The 22,327-nt window shown below is 35.5% G+C and overlaps 1 protein-coding gene across 5 annotated transcripts in view; it reads right to left on the bottom strand.

Annotated features, from left to right (window-relative positions):
• DNAH12 (dynein axonemal heavy chain 12) overlaps positions 1–22,327 on the bottom strand; it is a 107,242-nt gene that overhangs the window by 15,615 nt on the left and 69,300 nt on the right. For 4 of the 5 annotated variants that reach the window (XM_087954750.1, XM_087954751.1, XM_087954748.1 and 1 more), the window contains 18 exons: positions 20,718–20,896; positions 19,860–20,052; positions 18,941–19,102; positions 16,444–16,638; positions 15,332–15,465; positions 14,850–15,012; positions 14,400–14,480; positions 12,590–12,766; positions 12,193–12,324; positions 10,404–10,493; positions 8,178–8,318; positions 7,252–7,493; positions 6,385–6,532; positions 5,847–5,992; positions 4,749–4,963; positions 2,837–3,029; positions 2,033–2,225; positions 190–362 (listed from right to left, as the gene is read on the bottom strand). In XM_087954750.1, the coding sequence (XP_087810876.1) occupies positions 190–362; positions 2,033–2,225; positions 2,837–3,029; positions 4,749–4,963; positions 5,847–5,992; positions 6,385–6,532; positions 7,252–7,493; positions 8,178–8,318; positions 10,404–10,493; positions 12,193–12,324; positions 12,590–12,766; positions 14,400–14,480; positions 14,850–15,012; positions 15,332–15,465; positions 16,444–16,638; positions 18,941–19,102; positions 19,860–20,052; positions 20,718–20,896 (2,957 nt within the window). The remainder of the gene's footprint in view (positions 1–189; positions 363–2,032; positions 2,226–2,836; positions 3,030–4,748; positions 4,964–5,846; positions 5,993–6,384; positions 6,533–7,251; positions 7,494–8,177; positions 8,319–10,403; positions 10,494–12,192; positions 12,325–12,589; positions 12,767–14,399; positions 14,481–14,849; positions 15,013–15,331; positions 15,466–16,443; positions 16,639–18,940; positions 19,103–19,859; positions 20,053–20,717; positions 20,897–22,327) is intronic. The other variant, XM_087954752.1, reaches the window with a different exon arrangement.

Raw genomic sequence — 22,327 nt, 5'->3', positions numbered from 1 at the left:
AAATTAATTTTATTATATTGCCCATTTCCCCTATAAAGCAAATCTGGGTGGCTTGCAGATTATAAATGTTTACATACAAACAAACAGAAAAACAACTATTTTCAGAAAAAAATGTACTTGAAACTATAAATAGGTTTTAAAACAGGCATATTTTGAAAAATGAAATACTTGAACACAATTACTGCTCACCTGTCATGAATAGAGTTGATATAAAGGTTTACAAACCAACTGAGAGAATATTGGTACATTGGATCTATATTAGCCAGATCAGCAATACTAAAAAACAATACAGATGAATGCTTTGCAATGGGTCTGTAGCCTTCTCGAGACTGTGCAATCTTAATTTCAGTTTTTTCTGCAATCTAAAGAAATATTTCTTGGTTATTAGCATAAAATCTAAGCATCTAAGACAGCCTTTTCTTTCCATGGTTTTCTTGCATTGTAAGATCAAATTGACCAATGCCCTGTTTATTGGCTGCTGCAGCAAGTCTATGATTAGATCTCTGTAACTGTATAAAACATGAATACCCACACAGAATCAGAAATCATAAAAAGTTGAGAATTTTCTAGAATATTACTACTTTATGCTAGCATATTTGTAAAGCTAACTACATCAGTATCTTTTGAAGTTTAAGGTTAAAAGTCAAAGAGGTTCAAAGATAAAAAGCAATTCAACTAAAGAGGGAAACTATTTAAATAGTTTAAATAGATGGACAACCACTTAGATGTTCTTTTCAGAAAAGCATTGCCCTGTTTTTACCAGCTCCCCTGACTCCTAAAACACTTCCTTTTAATTGGGAAAAGGTGGAAGTAGCAGGATATTCAAAAGAATTTTTTTCATCCTTCCATCCTTTCTTTCCTTCTATCATCCAAGTTAACAATGTGACAGCACATTGCAAATTTTTAGAATAATAATTCCAATTTTTTCCCCCACAAACACCCTATTAGTTGAAATGCTAATATTAGCACTAAAGATAGAGTCCATTTCAATAACTAAGGATAGAGAAGAGGGAAACTTGATTTGTATTAAAATTCTGAGATTGTAAAGCACTGACTTTCCTTGTGTATTGAACTTTATAAGTCCCTTATGTTTGATTCCAAGTTTAAGCATTGATGTTTTCTCCCCTTACATATCTGAATTCTTAGAGACTGCCTAGAAAAAGTCATTGCATTTTTCTTGGCAAGGTTTTTCAGAAGTGGTTTGCCTCTGTCTCCTGACTAAGGTTAAGAAAGCCTGACTGGCCCAAAGTCACCCAGTTGAGCCCATTGCGGAAGTAGAAGAACTCATGATCTCATAGTTTCTAGCCTGATGCCTAAAACTTTACTAGCATATAATAAATAATAATCTTTTAATAATAATAATCAATTGCCACAAGATACTTCCCCTAATTATTGCACATAGTGATAACTGAAATAGCCTAAGCAAGGGACCCAGTGGCCCATGTGAGGATAAAAATAACAAGAGAAAGGACAGCACTCTCCTCCTCACACACATTGATTTTCCATATATACACAAATTATTTTTTGTTGCTCCTATGCTTGTGCAAATTGTGCACACGTGCACACACGGACAAACACACACCAAGAAAAAGAAAACAGGCTTGAAAGCTTGTTTCTGGTGTCACCTTTTCTTTGACCCTTCCCACTTTCTTCCCACCAAACCAGTCTTCCTTGCTACTCTGCAGACTCCTTGGAGGCCAGCTAAGTCATATTTTGCTTCCATCTATTCTTACTGTCCTCCGTGAGATACCACAAGGCTAATTATCATATCTCAACTACAGAAAGTCTTGGGAATATTTCCTGCTCATCTCATTTTGCAGCCCCTATATAGTAACCCAGATTAAATTCAGATTAAGATAAACAAAATATAAATTGGCCAGCTAGTGCAGATGATCTCTAGCTGGCTTAATTGCACACAGAATGCTACTGTTATTACAGCATTGCTGTGCATCACTAGAGCTATGTTCAGCTTTGGGATCAACACATCAATCATTATCTATAGCTACTTTTTGCAAAATCTGAAGTTGCTTACCTGCTGCTTCTTTGTAATTTCATTAGACATTATTTTTGCTGAGTCCAAGATAGTAATTGCACTTTCATCTTCTAAAATATTACCTTCAGAAGACTGCAGTGTTTCTAAAATTTTATTTTCTATATCTTTTAGTTGTTTCTTATTGGCAGCTGACTGAAGGATAAGAGCATTTCGTTCTTCCTCTAATTCTGGCCTAAAATGACAAGTACCCTTTTTTGTTAGTGGATTTTTTTGAGATTCTTTTGTTCTTTTTATGTCAATGTTTTGTTGGCCATAATTATGTTTAAATATCTCTTTTAAAAATTTATACAATGTAAAATATTCTCTTTAAATCTTCATTATTGGATTAAATGATTCTATAAAACTAATAGTAGACATGCATATTTTTTTCATATCCTATTTAATTAAATCAAGCTATCAAAATTAGATCAGGCATAGGGGCAATTGCAAGGGACATGTTATCACAGCTTCAATATATTGAAGTCTGCTTCTTCCTGTAATTAAATCACCTTTATATTCCAAATACAGAATATTGACAAAGATTTCTTCTATTACCTCACTGTACAAGGAAGAACACACACTTCAGCCCACAAGTTAATACCCACTTCCCTTATTTTTTAATTAAAAAGTTTAAATTTGGTCTCTCTGAAAAGTCTGTACCTATTACTTAATTACCCATGCATGTCATATGTACATGTATTTACTTGTATGTATGCATGTATGTTCAATAATTCTTCCTGAATTAGAATGAAATTGAATTATATTTATGAATTAAACTTCCTGAAGAAAAACCCAAACACTTACCTTTCCTTGGCAACAACTATGCCTAAAAGTTGATCTTCTAGTCCTTCTGGAGTAATCATGAAATTTAGCAAAGAAACTTTTGTTGCTAATTCAGGTAAATAATGCGGATTCCTTAATTTGGTGGTAATATAAAATTTGAAATCAAAAGAATATTCAATTATTGTTTCACCAAGCCGAATGCAATCCATGCCTCCTAGTATTAAAGAAAACAAAGTATTTGTTCTATACAGCAATAGCCTTTAACTGGCAGCAAGTTCAGCATATGGTAATTAAAGAGATTATAACTGTGTTCATGTTCAATCATAGTTTGGGATGCACTTGGATTCATGAGACACTTGTTCTATTTCTCTCCTGCACAACTAGTTTTAAAATAGCATTTTAAAATAAAACAAAATAAAATAATAGTATTGAAGTCCCAAGGTTGCTAAAAGAGATGTCCATGGAGATCCCAAATGTAGATAGATCTGTGCTTGCTAGGGTCAGCAAAATATTTCAAAAATAATACATACCTATTGTGTTTTTTATCCTTGTCCCCCTTGATCTTATTTCTTAGGCCTTTAAATTCCAAACTGTGGGCCATGGATCCTAGGGCATCACAGTGCATAGTTTGGGACCTGTTAGAAGCCCCATAAATCAGGAAAATTTGGGAACCTCTGCATTACAGAGCCTTGGAGGCGCAGTACTGCAAGCTACTCCTACTGCAATTTGGCAGATCGAATCCCACCAGGCTCAAGGTTGACTCAGCCTTCCATCCTTCCGAGGTGGGTAAAATGAGGACCCAGATTGTTGGGGGACAATATGCTGACTCTGTAAACTACTTAAAGAGGGCTGTAAAGAACTATAAAGCGGTATATAAGTCTAAGTGCTATTGTTATTAGGTTTATCATTAGCAACACATAGTCTTTGTTTTTACATTTTGATAAAGTATGTCATCTTCTCCTTCTGTGATAAACTTGTACTTCATGACAGTCCCACTTCTATTCAGTTAATCCCTGGTACATCCTTTGCCTTGTCTTACCTCTATCCAAATAAAATAAATCTTTGTACTTTTTTAGATTTGTCTTATTAACACTATTCCTGGATTTAATCTAACAGATTATAAATTGGCTTCTACTCACACCATGGGAATATCTTTTCTGTAATCTCTGGGTGTTCAAATTTCAGAGGGCAAATGTTGGGAACCATTAAGGGTAGGAATTAGATTTATCAGAAATGTCTATTAATCTTGCTTTAACTCCAACTTCTTTTTTTATTCACACCTCATAAAACTCACTTTACTGCCTTTTGAATAATGTTGAAATATACAGAAACCCACTGATCTTCATCTCTTTAGCTAGCATGCATACAATTTCTTTGAAAGTTTATACCTACATACAGAAGAGAAAATGCATCTTGAACTATTCTGAACTGTTCTGATTCAACTGACACTGCTTTTCTGTCCATAATTTCATATCTTTTTAGCACAGACCTTTCTGTCACCTGGTACAAAAGCTGAACAAATTGAAAAAATAATAAAAACCGAACAATAAAAGGAAGGGAGAAATTCTATAGAAGTCAGAATAAATACACCTGTCAAAGTCCTACTTATAATGGACATTGTCTGCTTTTACTTTCCAATACACTTTGCATGAATGTTGGAAAAGCAAAAACAGACAAAATATTAATCAATATTATACATGCAACATGGCTCTTACTAAAATAACAGCAGGATAAGGTTCTTGGATTTAAATCTGCAATGCATGCAAATTTCGTTATAAAAGAAAAATAACAGTACTGAAAAACTGCATTACCTTCATCTGTTACTAGGCAGCAGTATTTGAGGAATAAAAAGAAACACATTAAGCAATGTAATGGACTACTCAAAAATAGTAAATAGTTCCTTTGAGTATTTAGCCTTTATTATTTATTATACCTTGTTTAAAAGTTTGCCGAAGTAGCAAAGGTTCCAAGGAAGGATCTATCTCTTCTCCAACATTTTCAAGCAGAAGAGGAGTTCCAAACTGAATGCAATTTTCTAGAGTTCTCATGTAGTCTGAATCAGTAAATTTTATGACACTCAGTCTGTTCTCTTTCTCAGAATGTTTTATCCATTTATTTGCTTGACCTTGGGGATCAATCATTAATGGCCTACAAAATAGCATCAAACCTATTAACATAACATTAATTTTATGCATAAATTATTAATAATTTTAATAATTTCAGTTTAAAAATTCAAAAAATGATTTTAGTTTTGTGTTGTAAAAATGTTAATAATAAACTGACTGAAAATTGTTAGAAAGATGTCAACAATAATCAGTGAATTTCACAAAATAATGAATTCTGATATCACTGAATCAATAATCAAGGATTATACTTTATCCATTATTTATATTTAAATACTATTAAATAGTATAGTATACTTTCATTATAGTTTTAAAAATTACTTTACTTAGCACTGCAGATTTACCACCTCAGGCAGCTATTTCTTTTTGGATATGTAAATATGCCTTCAAGTCAGTCTTGATTCTTGGCAACTACTTGAATGAGTAGACTAGAGAAGTAGACTTAGTAGACTAAGAGAAGACTAGAACTAGTCTCCTGATTTTCATCTAGTCAGTGCCTTAACCACAACACCAAACTAGCTCTCATTTATCATTTTCTTTCCATCCTTCCGAGGTAGGTAAAATGAGGACCAGACTTTTGGGGGCAATATGCTGACTCTGTAAACCGCTTAGAGAGGGCTTTAAAGCACTGTGAAGAAATATATAAGTCTAAGTGCTATTTCTATTTTACATCCAAGAAAATGCTCCCTATCCTGAAGGAGTAGTTAAAATTGTATGTACATAAGTATGTATTTGCAAGTAACTATGTATATATCGTTCTCTATCTCCTTCAACTGACTTAAGGATAATTTGGTGGGCATAAAATATTAAATAATCAACAATACATATAGAAAAGAGGAAAAAAAATATAACCAGAGGTTTAAAACTATCAATATGAATGCTTCAATAGCCTAATGTTAGTTACCTACCAACGTCTAGAATTGTCAACAATCACACCATTATCTATGGAAAACTGATCTGTTGGAAGACCTGCAATATTCCAGGCTCTGATTTTTATTGGATCGCCAAGGGTCTTACTTAGAGAGAAGTTTTCAGAACAAGGAATATTTTTCACCTGTGGGCACAGATAAAGCTTGTAATGACATTCATTGTTATCAAGCATGTGTACATAGAATATTAAAATAGGTCATGTTGATCTAATCTCATTTTTGAGTAAGAGTCAAGAGAAATTAAATAGGAAAGGTTAATAGGCAATACCAGGAAAAGTTCCTATACTTAAAGCAAGATTTAGAAATCATTTCACTTTTAGTCTTTTCTATACTACTTTAAATGCAGATTTAGCTATCGTTTCCATTATGATGTACAATATTAAAAACCATAATGCATGTTAAAATTATTTTCATCATGCTAATAACAAGATATATAAGATCTATTTCTATTTTGACAGAGTCATTATTATAAGAAGACTATGTGTGTTCTAGAAATAAAGCAATAAACGAATACTACCTTACAGAGTTTGCTCCAATCTTTAGTACATTCTTGTCGAAATCCAGCAGTAAAAGCACCAAGGTAAGCTATCACCCCTGCTGATACCAGAACATCTCCTGTCAAATTATCATAAGTGTTCTGGAGATCATCTGCAGCATGAGACCATCTAAGGAAGAAAAGGTGAGCAGATTAGCCAAAATGACATATTGACTAGTTCATTTTTATTTCATGTTATATCAGAGTTGTTAAAATTAATTATGTGTGTGGGAAAGAGCTATCAGGAAAAGGACATGTTTATGTTTCCTTTGCAGAAGGAATGTTATTATTTTATAGATTTTATATGTAAACCACTGAGAGTCTGTCTGGAGTATACAAACAATAAATAATACAATTAGAGCTCAAAATAAACCTTTTATTATGTAGATATTAAGACATGAAAATAGCCTCATGCAGCAGCAAAGAATCAACGTAAAACAATTTGTCAATAACTTGTAACTTTTTAGGTTGTAAAAAAGTAAAAATAGTAGTAAATAGTATGTAAACTCTTTAATACTGTTTACATTTAAATATCACAGAAAAGTGTGTATTTTCTTCTATATAATGCAGGGGTCCCCAACCACCGGTCCGTGGACCGGTACTGGTCCGTGGAACAAGTCCTACCGGGCCGCTGGTTTGCTGGGCGCCGCCATCTTGTTTGATGAAAAAGTGCTTCCGGTGAGCTCACCGGAAGCACTTTTTCATCAAACAAGATGGCGGCGCCCAGCTGATGCCGGTACCGGGCCGCGCCATAAAAAAGGTTGGGGATACCGGGCCGCGGCATAAAAAAGGTTGGGGATCACTGATATAATGGTTTTGGTAAAAAGGGGACAAAGTGTTTTCTCTGACCTTGATTTTTCTCCACCAAGTCCTCCAATCAGCTTTTCTGCTCTTTCTAGCTTTTTAGCACACAGGTCCACTTGGAACTCTAGGCGGGCTTTTTCTTCAGTTTTCTCAGCGAAGGTTTCTTGCAATGCTTCCAAACGATCTTCAACAGCTTTAAGTTCAGCTCTCTTCTGATTTAATAATGCCATAGTATGTGCTAATGACTGCTGGGCTTCTGCTAAGCGGGCTTTTTTAGGAGCAACCACCTGTTTAATAAATTTAATATAGATTGTTACAGTATATTCTATAATAGTTATGATTTTAAAAACAAAAACGTAAGTTTTAAAATGATTAAATATAACAATATGCAGGGGATTGGACTAGAAGAACTCCAAGGTCCCTTCCACCTCTATTCTGATTAATATGAAGTACTTTCTTCTAGATCAGGGGTGTCAAACTTGCGGCTTGCGGGCCAGATATGACATGCACTGGCCATGCCTACGTCGGGTTTAGCAAAGGGGGGAAAAGTTGTGATGTCACATGATGCTGTGATGACACAAGTTTGACACCCCTGTTCTAGATCTTTTCTTATTTGCAATGTAGAACACTGTATGGTCTACTCTTCGGATAGATTGCTGCAGAAGGCTATTGTCTTGTTAAGAAATTACCATGAGATTTCTTACTGCTGATTTGTACACACAGATTTTTTTCAGGGATCTTCACTTTATTGCAGTGTTACTGGACTATGGCTAAAATGGCTGATAGAATTATAAACTAGATATCTCTTATGCTAAACTAATGTAATAATTATAGTGCGAAATACTGAACTTCCATATTCAAAAACAGTATATATATATATATATGCAAAAATTGTGTTTGCGCTGCAAGAGCATCCCAAAAGAATCTGAGCAATCATATTTTCAACATAAAAAGAAAAAACTTAATAATACCTTTGCTACTCGGTCATAAACCTCCATTGCCATAATCCATTTACATAACCCTTCTGCTGCAGAAGATGCTTTAGCCACTTTGGGAGGATCAAATTCAGGATTAGTTAGATATTCTGAACGAATCTTCTGCATCACTGATACCTATATGAAACATGCATTACATACATCTGAAACACAGGGTTTAGCAGTAACAATTCTCTAAATCAGGGGTGTCAAACTCAAATTCATCGGGGGCCGCATCAGCAGTTTGGTCCCCATCAAAGGGCCGGTTGTATCTGTAGGTCTATGTGTCCACTCTTTATTATCATAAATTAATGTCACTGCATTCAATTATTACTGTTTTTTGTAATAATGTAAGTAATAACTAGCTCTGAAAGCAGAAACATAGTCAGAATAATGACAAGTAGATATTCAAATGTACAATTATTGTACAATGTATTGAAAAATGTTTTTGGTAACAAACATTAATTTTTTTAAACATACAAATATTGCCAAACACTGTTTATTAAACATATGGAAAACACAAGGCATTACCTTTTTTTAACTTTTATAGTGCCCAGCCATGTGCCCCCTTTTAAAGTGCCCAGCCATGTGCCCCCTTTTAAAGTGCCCAGCCATCTGCCCCCTTTTATAGTGCCCAGCCATCTGCCCCTTTTATAGTACCCAGCCATCTGCCCCCTCCATTTACTTTACTTACCTTTTACTTCTTTCTTTCTTTTACTTCTTTCTTCTTGCTCCTCTCGCGGCGTCGGCGCTCCTCTGATCCCTGGAGATGTCGGGCGGACGCCACGTGATGACGTCACGTCCGACACCCAGGGAGCAGTGCGGGCAGGAAGAAGTCGGGCCAGGTCCCGGAAGGTAAGTAAATTTTTTTTTTAACTTGAGCCATTTTTAAAATGAATTTACTCCGTGCAGGCACGGAGTAAATTCATTGAAAAAAAAAGGGGAGGCTGCAAGGCTGGCGGCGGCACCGCTGGCCATCAGACCAGGTCTGGCGGGCGGATTTGGCCCGCGGGCCTTGTGTTTGACACCCCTGCTCTAAATGATTTGGCTATTATTAGTCATGCATTACAGTAGTTTGCTCCCCCTGCTGCTGATACCTATCTTGCCTTGGGCATATTTATGACAGAGATTGATGGATTCTCCTGATTTGCTGACAGGAAAACATTTAGAGATCACTCTCAGTGTGGGAAAGGGCTTGGACTGGGGCTTTAAGGAGATGGCAAGTTCTGACAGATGCCAGATGGCTGTGATGCACAGATGTATTCAATAGGAGACTATCAACTTCTGGGCAGTGGTTTTGTCCTATTCTGAAATAGTGCTAACCCATGCTCAAAAGAAGCCTAGCAATCTGCTAATATTATCTAATATCAACAGATCAGTTCAGAAAGATCCAGCCTCATTTTCTCCCCCAAACTATAATGTATGTTGGAAACAATGCCCAAGAAGTGAACGGAAGGGCAAAGGCCAACATCAGTCTAAAGCCGTGATGGCTAACCTTTTTGGCACTTGAGTGCCCAAAGTGCGCACATCCCCAAAATGCAATATGTGCACATCCCCTGCACATGCGCCCTGCCCCCACATGCACCCCACCCCCTGCAAATGCACATGCATCCCCAGACATTCACTCCACCCCCCCCACGCATGCACTCCACTCCCCCCATGTGTGGCAGAGACCCAAAGACCAGCTGGCCAGCAGGAGGTGCACACACATGCACAGTGGAGCTGAGCTGGGGCAACAGCTCGCATGCCCACATGGCACACGTGGATAGGTTCGCCATCATGGGTCTAAAGTGGCTAATAGATGCTGGGCTAATCCATCCCTCTGAGTCATCTGTTTATACCAGAGACTAAATGGTCAGTGAAGAATCACTGCAACCACAGAAAGCTTTTTATAGCTTGCTGCCTGCTTAAATGAGAACACATTATTTAAACAGTACAACACGTAGCAATGACTTTAAGCTGTCTCAGATATGAACCAGGCATGAAAACAAGGCAAGATCATGAGCATGTGGTAGAAAAAAAAGTAGCTGGGGCTTGTTTGTGCCCTAGCAAGATGGAAATAAGAAAGGGCTTACAATTATTATTCTCACATGTGTGATATGTAAATATCTTTCTTCCATTTAAAGATATTCTGGCTTTTAAAGGCTAGATAAGAGATAAAGTCTATTATGTTTGCTGTAGCTGAATCACAATTTATTGTTTTTTAAATATACAAAGACTTACTGGAATGTTATCTTTGTCATATTCTCTCAAATCTTTAAGGAAATTCATTTCACCTAAAAGTTTTTTGCTAGGTCCCCAGTAGTCTAAAATCTAAAAGAAAGTTAAAGAATAATGTTAAATGTTTTTTTAAAGATAATGAGAAAGTGGGAAAATGCAGAGGGTTTTCTAATGAATGTATAATTTGAAGGATATCCAATAAGAGAATGCAGAAAAGAATTTGTATGGAATAAAATAACTATCATTGATCATATATAGCAAGGAATGTGAATTTGCACTTTATGCTCAAAGACAAAAAAGTTCTTTAGAGTACACAGTTAACACCTGTTGGCAATTCCTTAAAGCAAATATGACTTTCTCAGGGTCCTGTGGCAGCTGTGTGTTTCTAGGAAACAACAGAACTACTTTAAGGATTGCTGAGAGATGCTACCTAAGAGGCCAGGGATGGGATGGAAATATTTTTACTACTGGTTATATGGGTGTGGCTAGGGGGAGTGGCTAGGTGGGCATGGCCATGTGACTGGGTTGGTGTGGCTTCTTTTTTGCACACACACACTCCTGGTGCTCCATTTCTTGGCCTCCTGGGCCTCAGAGAAGCCTCCTGGGAGCAGCATTTTTGCTCCCAGAAGGCTTCCCTGGCCCAGGAGGCCAAAAACAGAGCACGGAGGGTCCATACAGCACCCCCTGTGGTCCATTTTTTTTTTGCCTCCTGGGCCTCAGAGAAGCCTCTCGGGTGAAGCAGTAAGACAGGGGATCCTGGCACAGCTAATTGTCGGAACAGGAGGGGGGAAAGTACTGTAAGGAGTGACTGGGCGGGATGGGGCAGTCGGGGGGAAATGTGGTCAGCAATGCGTGCAATGTCATGCATGCGTGATAAGGACTGACTGGGTGGGGAGGGGAGGGGTGGACAGAGAGGGGTGGGGCCATCCAGGGGCACAATTTGTCGGTTCTCCAAACTGGGCAGAACTGTAACTGGTTCTATAGAACCGATCTGAACCTTTATCTTTAAATCCTTTATCTTTTAATCCAAAGATTTACACAACCCTACTTTCCAGTGGTGGGATTCAAGTGATTCAACCCTACCCTCCAGTGGTGGTTCTGTGGGCGTGGCTTGAGGGTGTGGCAGGGGAAGGGATACTGTAAATCTCCAGTCAGAGGTGGTATTTGCCGGTTCTCCGAACTACTCAAAATTTCTGCTACCAGTTCTCCAGAACTGGTCAGAACCTGCTGAATACTACCTCTGCTACCCTCTGTACACTATATGTGTAAAAATGAATCTATCTTACATTTTTGAAAAATGTTGAGCTTCATCATTATAATCCTCCCATATAATCTTTTAACATATGAAATAAAGCAGTAGTTTGTTTCTCATAGTGGTATAAAAATAGATGATAAAGGAAAAATCCACATTTTAGTGAAAAACAGGGAACAAAAAAAATTGAATTAAAAAATTGAAAAATTCAATAATCTGTTATATAAATATCAACTGTCAAACAATGATGATCTTATTTCCTGAGTCTCCATATAAACTCTACATTCCTAGACATTCTTCCTATCAAGATAGAAATATTTTACTAACAATGTGTTATGGAACTAATAATACAATTTACTGTTTCTCTGCACTTTCTCATTTATGATGAAAACTTAGAGAATTTTCATGGAGATGGCTTATTGATGAAGCAATTTTACCATGCCTACAGTTCTATATTATATAGCTCTAAGTACATGTTTCCTGTTTATTAAAGTGGGTTTTGCCACTAGAAGCATTTATGCTTTGCTTCAATTACTTTACCTTTCCTCCAATTCCAGAAGGATCAGCAATTTTTTCTGGTTTTATATCCTTCATGACACAAATAGCAGCCATAACCAGTTTAACTCCAGAAGGTGGATTCTTCATTGATTTTACAATTGTAATATCTGCAGGCTAAAATATATTGTATATAAAAATATATATAAATCAAGTTGTAGTTTCCAAAATGTCACATATTTAAATAGATCTGCTCCCTGTTCTTATTTGGAAAAGATCAAGGACTAAACTTTGATCTTCTGGATGGAATAAGCGATGGAATGCTCCTTCAATCAAACAATGACCAAGAGAATGTTATTTCAACCAACAGAATACTATTCTGACCCAGAGAAAGAACCTATTTAGATTTCTTTCATCAACTCTTAACTTGTCTTTAACTTGCCTTCAGAGTGTCAAGTGCGGCCAATGCTGCCTCTAGTGCTGGAATTGCTTCGGCAAGGTCACTCTCACATTCATTTTTCAGTGCTTGAGCTTCAGCAGCCTTTTCTGTAGCAAGCTCCTCATCTACTTTTACAGTTTTGCTTTTTGCTTCAACCTCAGCAGATTCCTTCTCAATGATCTAGAAAGTAAAGGTAAAGTAATAAGCAAACAACTATCATGGAACAGGTGCACGATCCATTAGATTCATGCATTCACTTAGTAAGGCAAAATAACTGTTTTGAACATCTGAGTTTATATTTGGAGCCATATAAAAAGTATTTTAAACAGTTAAGCTCTGCATAAAATTAATGATTGCCACCAGAATAGTTGTTTGTGACTTATTGTATTGATGTTTTTGAAAGTATGCTTCCGTTAAATATATGAATATCTACATCAACCTTCCCATTCAGTTATCTAGCAAAGAAAGACTCTTGGCCATTTATTTTTGCCAAGAGTATACTGAAGCTTAGGTGGTTACAGAAGTAGCTTAAGCTGAATCTGAGGTTTTCCCTTGCAAACAATACAAAGTATTTTCCTCTTCCTCTTCATCTGGCAATGCCCCAGTTACCTGTAAATGTTCAATGTATATGTAAATGTATATTGTTTAGGAAACAGGAGCTCAGTTCCCAGTTCTGCAAATCAATAGTTGACCTTGGCTGGCTGAAGCGTCTCACAAGGCTCAGCTGGGCTTCAATCCCCCTCTTCTTCCTTACAGTCCAATCTTTCCCTCTCCGACTCCTCCACCCCACCCCCATTGCTGGCTGTCAGCCACCCCACCCCTCTGGCTGTCAGCTCATGAACCTTGGACAGGAGAAATGCAGCCATGAGAATCTATTAGGAAAGTATAGACTTTTATTACAGGTAGTCCTCGACTTACCAATGATTGCTTAGCAACCATCTGAAGTTACAACAAACGTTTCAAAATCTACTTACAATCCCTCCATACACAATGCAAGGGCAAATTATCAGATTTTGAAACTTGGCAACTATGCCACCTTTAAGGCCATTTGCGTGTGTTATTTTTTTTGCCAGTTTCTGGCATTTACTTCTGTTTTCCAGCAAAAAATACTTATTGGGGAAAATTGGTTTGTTTATCAATCACAATATCTGCTTAATGATCACCACAAAAATGTCAAAAAATAGGTCCAAACACATAATGCTTTGAACTATGATTTATTACCTATAATTCTAGATTAAATTTCAGTTGTAAATTGAGGACTACCTGTAATCCCACTTTCACTGGGACAAGCTAATTATGCTTTCTCTGCGTGTGTGTACGTATTTGTGTTTGTGTGTAAGTGTGATTTTAAAAAAAGTTTTAAAAGACAGATCTTTTTAAAATCACCACTGTCAAATCTTGACAATGAATAGCTCTCATGGCAATTGGGACAGATAACATTACAAAAACCTGAGAGGAGAAAACACAAGACATTGCTTATTAATTAATAATTACTATAATTCTTAATATTTTTGAAACTGATCTGAAGCATTAAGGGTTGTAGCTTTCCACCTGACATTTATTTAACAGTAATGTAAACTAACCACTATCATTTACACCACTAGTTTGCCTAGCATAGCACAGCAAATCATATTAGAATGATAAACATTTACCAACATTTCAGTATGAATAGTTTACCGTGCAAGCCATACAAATACAAATTTTCTCACTCAAAGATATAAAATCACCATATCACTAAAATATGACAATTAGTATGATCAGTCAATTGTATACTACAATAACCACACATTATCCTGACCATCAGAAATTTTACCTTCATCATGGCTGCATTATCCACTTTTGCTTCCTCCAATTTAGGTTGCAAATCAACAAGTTCTTTCTTCATTTCGCCAACCTGAAACCAATAGTTGCGCATAAATTGTTTAATATTCACAAAATAAAGTAAAACATTTGTTATGTACTATTGGGATTACAATCTAAACTCATTCATTTTGGAGAAGCCCCTCTGAATTAATGATATTTATTTATGAGTAGACATGCTAGAAATTTCTAGCCTGCCCTACAAATCAAATCATATAGAAATGTGATTATATTTCTTGAAATAAATGCAAGTAATTGGTGACAAGAACTTTTTATTTAAAAACAAAACAAATAGCACGAGAAACAGTCCAATTAAAACAAAGGAAAAAGCTAAGATAGTTTGAGTTTTGAAACTACAAAGCTATTCTCACAAGATAAAAGTATACTTTTATTGTTGATTCACCTGAGATTCAGCAAAAGCTAATTTGTCTAATCCATTAGTATATCTTTTTTTTGCCTTCATGACAGTATCACGATTTTGTGACAAAAGAAGTTGGAAGGAACCAATAAGTTCAAGGTAAGAAGTAGGTGTAACGTAGTTATGTCGTCCCAACTGGTTCAAAAATCTGTATCAGTAAAAAATAATGCATTAATTATAACAAAGATTCAAAGAAAAGGCTCTATTTTGTTTGATAATAAATATACATCCATAATTGCTATGTGTGGAGATATGTTTATTTATTGCAACTTATTTATTTTGAAAAAATGTTATACATATTGTACAATAATTCAAAACAGGCAGAAAATGACATTATAGCTATTTCTGAGAATATGTTTTAATCTATTTATTAAATATTAGGTTTTTTTTAGCAATATTGTAAATATGCTGGTATTTTTTTTCTTTTGTATTTATCTTAGGAGCATAAATCTATATAGAAAGCTAACCTTTCAGAAAGCGATAACACAGATGTATGGAAATGTTTACAGATAGGAACAACTTCTTGACGTTCATTTTCTGTGAGCTCAAGCTTTTCCAAGAATTTAATAGCCACACGCTCAAGAGCATCTTCAGGCCATGGCTGTAAGCATAAGAATATAATGTTTTCTTACAATGTGTCTTCTTACACATTGTATTTACAACTCCATTCCACTAATAGTACATCATGAAATTTATTAATTGCAGATGAGCAAAGAAATAGAAAAAAGATTCACATTCATTTCACAGATACTCCTTTTCCTTGCATTTCACATACAATTTTAATCAATATAGTGACAATCTAGACAAATAGTGGGGGGGGACGGGACTATTCATTTTTTTTAGTTAATAGAGGAATTTTCCTCTTACATATTTATTTTATTTTATTTATTTTACTACATATGTATTTTTGTATTATTGATTACCAATCAACCTCAGGCACCACATCTAGGGATTTTTTGGATCCCATAAAATATCCCCATACTGATACCAATATATTAAATCCACTAGCCATGTTTGTAGTAGTAAGTAGATCAAAGTGGGATCCCCCCATCCCATATTCTACATAGAATATTATGAATGACAATAAATGAAAGAGAAGTGATTAATGGCCTCTATTCACTTCATGGACAAGGTAAAACAATAAGGTATTATTTTACAACACACTATATACATCACTATACACAACAAAATAGGTAAAGCAAGAACCATTCCCCACTATGATCAACTCTCCAATATCATGTTGAAGTAAAATATATATATAATCCTAGGGTATGAAGTTTATAATGGAATTCCATTATCTCATTCAATAGTATAAAAGAATATATTTTTGAATGACACTGAGATGCTTTAAGAGACTTTTTAAAAAAATCTATACATATTATACAAGCATCCATTCCACGTGACTGCTAACAATTACCAATCGAACATTCAAAGTTGTAAGTCAGAATAGTTTCAACCTTTATTCAAAATCTAAGAAAAATATTATCAACATCGAAGAGAGGGAAAAACAAGTTTTGATGGGTAAGAATATATATGAGCTTGGTAAATATACGACATCACTCTGATTATTTCTACAAACCTGGAACCAGTCAATAGTACAACAGTTGATGAGAGATGGAAATTGTCTCAGGCGATTGCGAAAAGCATCTCCAATTGGACTGAAAGCTACTACAACATGGAGATTGTCTTTGCAACGGTTCACAAAAAAAGCAAATAAAGCCAACGGACTAAGCTCTTCATGTTTATGTCCAGCCTGAGATACAGCACGAACTCCCTAGAGAATAAAGTGCAGAAGTAAATCACCATTTGCAAAGTCTAGTTTTGTAAAGCAATCTGACTACTAATAGGAACTGTAATGTATTCATCAAAAGAAATTAACTTGTGAAAAATATATGTCTGTTGAGAAAATGATGTCAATTAAACTGATAAATATACAAATAATAATAATTTATCAAATTTATGTGCTGCCCAACTCTCAGTGAATCTGGGATAAATAAATCCCCTAAGTTCAATAACTGTAGTGGACTATAAGAATCTAAAACTATTAATATTTTAAAATTGAAGCTAGTGATAAGATTTATTTAAACTGTATTGTATTTTAAGACAATTGTCCTATTTCCTTTGTTTTCTTTTTATTAATTATATTTCTATACAGAACTCTTACAATATTCCACATGAAAACATAAAAAAATATATAAAAAGACATAAAACAAAATCATCAGTCCATCCTAGCATTTTCAACCCAGTGATTTCCTAATAATTAAAGGCTCTGATAGAAAGCTTCATCTTTACTACCTACATGCAACCATCAGTAAGAGTGGCATTCAAATGTCTTGGGGGAGATCATTTTCAAAAGATGGAGTAAAAAAAAAAACACATTTTCTTCTGCTTCCTCAACCCCAACTTCATATATGTGAGGTAATATATGTGAGGACCAGATCTGAGGGATTGGTTTTATCTGAAGGAAGCAATCCTGAAAATATTTGAATGTCAGGCCATATAGGACTATATAGGAATATAGGTTTCAGGTAGTCTCTAATAATAGTCCTATATAAAGCAGTCCTATAAATTAGCTCCTACTATTCTATTAGTCATGTATAATTATCTATATAGTGTAATATATAGATAGGTTTTAATTTACCAACTAACGGCATGGCTCAATTGAGATTAAGCAAATTACCGTATTTGCCGGCGTATAAGACGACTGGGCGTATAAGGCGACCCCAACATTTCCACTCAAAATATAGAGTTTGTTATATACTCGCCGCATAAGACTACCCCCTCTTCCACACACCTTCCACTTTTGCATTTTTTTTTTTTTTTGACGCACTTTTCTGCTTTGGACAATTTTGAAATGAGCTAATCCAATTTTGAACCAAGAATATGCAAATAGCTATGGAGTTTAGAAATGAGTTTTAAAAATATTTTTCATTGCTTACCATTAAGCGTAAAATATGTTGTAAATAAAATGAGAACACAGGAAACGTTCTCTTCTCAATACAGCTGATCTCTCTCTCTCTCTCTCTCACACACACACACACCAAAAACCGGACACTGAAAAGGCTGCCAAGGAACAGTATATTCAATGCCTTCTCTTTAATCAAGAAACAAGGAATTCCTTAGAATCTTTTTTTTTCCCCAAGTGGCCCTCTTAAAAAAAAAATGGAGGTAACACTTTCATTCAAAAATCTTCCAGTATCTGGAGTCGCTCAGACATATTGAAGTGAGGCAGGAGAGTAAGTGAAATTTGAAATGATCCAGCTACCGTTTTCTTCCCCTCCCGCCCAAAGGCCATTATCTCCACGTCAAAACGAACGAGGGAGGCAAAGAAGCCAAACACGCTAAAAGGATCTCTTTATTTTCCTACACAAGGTCACACCTACTTTTCCGCATTCAAAGGACAACCTCTCCTCACCACCACCACACACACACACACACCCCAATACCCGCAAACAATGTTCTGGGCATTAATCACCATTGCTACATTAACCTGGTAAATTTATACCCTGCCTCCCCAGTGTTGCTTTGACGGCAGGATTTCACACAGCGGGCGCTCTTCTCCGCTCTCCCACCGTTCGCACATGTTGGAAGCACCGTAAAACCTGATAACCCACCCCGGGGCTCCCCATCCTTAACCTACAGCCGCCCACATGCAAAACCTGCAGTGCAAAAAGAAAAAGAAAAAGAAAAGTACGCACGTGAGGATCTTCGAATCCTCTCCTCCCCACACCGCTAAGGAAGGAAGAGGGGGGAAGGTTGCGCAGCGCGTGGCGCAGTGACACCCGACACACACACACACACACACACACCGCTCCCCCAGCCTCCCTCCTGGCTGCAACTCAAGCTCGAAGTGGGAGTCGGGTCACTCCCGGCGTATAAGACGACCCCCCACTTGGAGGCATGTTTTTCAGGGCAAAAAGTCGCCTTATACGCCGGCAAACACGGTACAAGTTATTTTCCTTTTAAATAAAGCAGAATTAAACCTCAATCTTAGCTGTGGCCATGCGTGGTAATATTTTAAATTTTAATCTTAATATTCTTTAAAAATAATTATAAGAAATAATTCTAATATTTACCTCCATAACTTCCTGTTTCTCATCAGCTGCAAAAAGATTGGGTACTTCTCCTGTATTAAGCACACTGTCAACATCTTCTAAAAATCCTTCTTCTTTGATTTGTGTGTCTGTGATCAAAAACACAGTTTTCAAGCCCTTCATACCTGCACTCTTCAGAAGGTTCTAGAAGTAACACAAACATTATTAAGCATTCAGTGCAATAGATACAACAGCCCAATTAAGGAACTATCAAGACCATTCCCATCAACACTGTTATGTACTTGAGTAATGAAATGTCTTCAAGAACCTCAAAGTAGTTGTAACTTCTTTTATGAAGACTCTCCTTTCCTTAGTTTTTTTTTTTAATTTCATGTATTACTTTTCTTTACTTTTTATTTCAAAATCCATATCTTTTATTCTTTAAAAAAATTAATAAATTTTATATTTATTACATGGGTGTGTATACATATACAGTATGTGTGTGTATTGGTATTATATGAATATCATATTATATATTGATATGTATAATATCATTATTGATCACATTAGGATAATTCATGTATTCATTTCAAAACCATTCCCCCACACTCAAATCTTCCATTGCCAGAGCACAGAGCATTCCAACTCTAATGCCTCATGGAATAAGTACATTATTCCACTATGCAGAAAATTTCACTTCTGACTGACCTTTTAAACTATGTAACTTTAATAGGTACAATCCTGCATGGTATGTGGTTCTGTAGATTAATCCAGAGTGGTTTTAAGAGTATAATTCTAACACCAGTTAATTAATTATGTTCCACCAAGGAGCTATCAACTCTTAGCTACCACAAAATGGATTTTTTCCATTTTTTCACTGGTCCCAAGCCTGGTCCTTCAGATCTTTCTAAAACCATTAAGTAGCCTTTAAGCAATATAAATTTAATTGTATATATTTTACCTTTAGGTCTTCCCTCCACTCATTCATTCCATAGCTCTTGGAGATTTCAGGTTGGAAAATATTCATTTTTGCCATGGATGTAGCCAATCGGGTCAGGGATTGTCGACCACTTCCTCCCATTCCAACAAGTAAAGCATTACCTCCAGATTGCTTGAGCACACGGCATATACGAGACAAATGTTCCAGTACATACCTTTGGTTTTAAAAATATCAATTTCAGCAAACATTACAATTAAAATCAAATCTTTTTCATATAAAGATGAAAATTAACAATATTTTCCATAATTCTGAAGTGAAAACTTAAAAACTGTGGTAAAAACTGTCGTATAAATTTTAAAAATTTTTACAAAGGGAAAAACTCAGATTCTGCCTGCCCACCAACATTTAGAAAAAACAGACAGGTTTGGATGAATGTTAATTAACTAAATATTTATAAAGAATTATTTTTCATTCTATATACTGAAACACATCATTCCTTATTTTTTACTTAACTTGAAAATTATGGAAAATTGAAGAAACAATGAGGACTTGAAGAAAATATTTGATGCTCATGTTAAAGTAATAACACTATTTCAAAATATGTTTTGTTTGTGACTCACAGAATTAGTCTAATTCATTTCCAAAATCTATACAGTTTATAAAATCTATACAATTTATAAAAAATACAATCTGTTGACCTTGGAAAAAAGTCAGTATGAATCAGGAGTTCTGTATAAGGTAATTAACTACTGCTACCAGACTTTATCTGAACAAGTTCCTAAGTTAAATTATACTTTGTATTTTCTAATCCAAATAAATTAAATAAGAATAGAAGTATTCTGTGATGGTTGGTAAAAGTAATGTACAAAAGTATTGCACCTAAAAATTACTAGATTCATTCTTGTTTTGTGAGTTTGGTTATATTCATCCAAACATAGTTCCACAACATCATTGAACATTTGTATACTTGGAATTTCATAATAAATTCTTTCTTCTCCTTCAAGGTCAGGATTCATATAGTCTCCAAACAGCAGATTCCTCAGATCTTCTTCACTTATCTATTGATGGAAAAGAAATGACATCCAGTCTATTTTAAAAGCATTGTATGCAATTAAGAATACAGAAATTTGGTTATGATACTTGTACTGACAAATAAAGATTTGAATGTGCCATTTTAAGCCTCAATGACATTGTGCATAAGCTCATAAATGCAACAAATACATTATAAAAAATCATGGAATGCAATGCAAAAATATTGAGATTACAAAATTAAATCAGAAAGCACAATTGCTACCCAAACGGTACTAAGCATTACTAATGGGTGTTAGTACAATAACCTTTGCTATGCTAATTTTGCAAGCAGGATGAGAAAATATCATTATCTTGATTCAGATCTAAATAGCAAACAATAACAAAATATCCTGATTTAATTCCTCTATGGCTTAATTTGTACATACTGTATATGTAGAACTGTATTTGTCACATGGAATCAACCTATCTAGTCCATGCTCTCTGGCAAAACTTGTCAATGTGATTCTAATTCTGAGTGATCAGCAGGGCAGGAGTTCATAGAAAGTATTTATCAGTTATATACTTATTTAGGAATAGTGTCCTTAAGGCCAAGTTCATTCTGATCCTGGATAACAAAATAAGACATTCCCCTAATACCTTTAACAGATTTCTCAGAGCTTCTGTATCTTATCAGATTGTCATATTCTAATGGAATACATAGTTTGACAGGTACTCTGGTCCTGGACCAGGCAGAATTTTAAAGTTGACAATCATTAACTTGAATTGCACCCAGAAGCCAACTAGTAACTATTTCAGCTGTTGCACTAGTGTATTACTTCATCAAAATAAGCAGCACCAATAACTTACATTGAAATATTCTAAAGATCACACACACACACACACACACACACACACACACTGAATGATCTTCAATATACAGCTCCATATACAATACATTGCAATTGTTGAATCAAGACATGATAAAGGCATGAATCACTATTACAAGTACCTCCTAATCCAGAAATGGTTGCAACTTGGCATACAAGATAGAGCTGTATGAAGGTCCTTCTGGCCACAGTTACCACCTGCCCCTGAAGCAGGAGCTGGGAGCCCAAGTCGACACCCAGATTATTAATCAGTTCAGCACAGATGGTGTAACTCTTTCCAGACAGTTGCCTACAAAAAGTCTCATTTACAAGTTCTTCCATCCAAAATACAAACCATACCTAATTTGCAATTTCAACAATTATGAATAAGATAAAATAAATAATATTTCAACAATAGAATAGGAATAGTTGGGGTCCATCTACATACACTTGGTAGTACTGTGGCAAGAAGATTGCAACAGAAACTGGTCTCTGAGATGATCTTTGTGGGCTTTTCTCTAAGGATCTTTCCTTCTGGGATCTTTTCCTATTTTTATTTGCATGTTTAGTTTCAAAGATGTTTGAAAAAAATGAAGAGAAAAAAAATGAAGA

Source organism: Notechis scutatus, chromosome 2 (assembly GCF_049901735.1).
Source record: "Notechis scutatus isolate UNSWTSFEM ecotype Mainland chromosome 2, rNotScu1.2, whole genome shotgun sequence".
Lineage (NCBI taxonomy): Eukaryota > Metazoa > Chordata > Lepidosauria > Squamata > Elapidae > Notechis > Notechis scutatus.
This window is presented reverse-complemented; position numbering and strand designations above follow the sequence as displayed.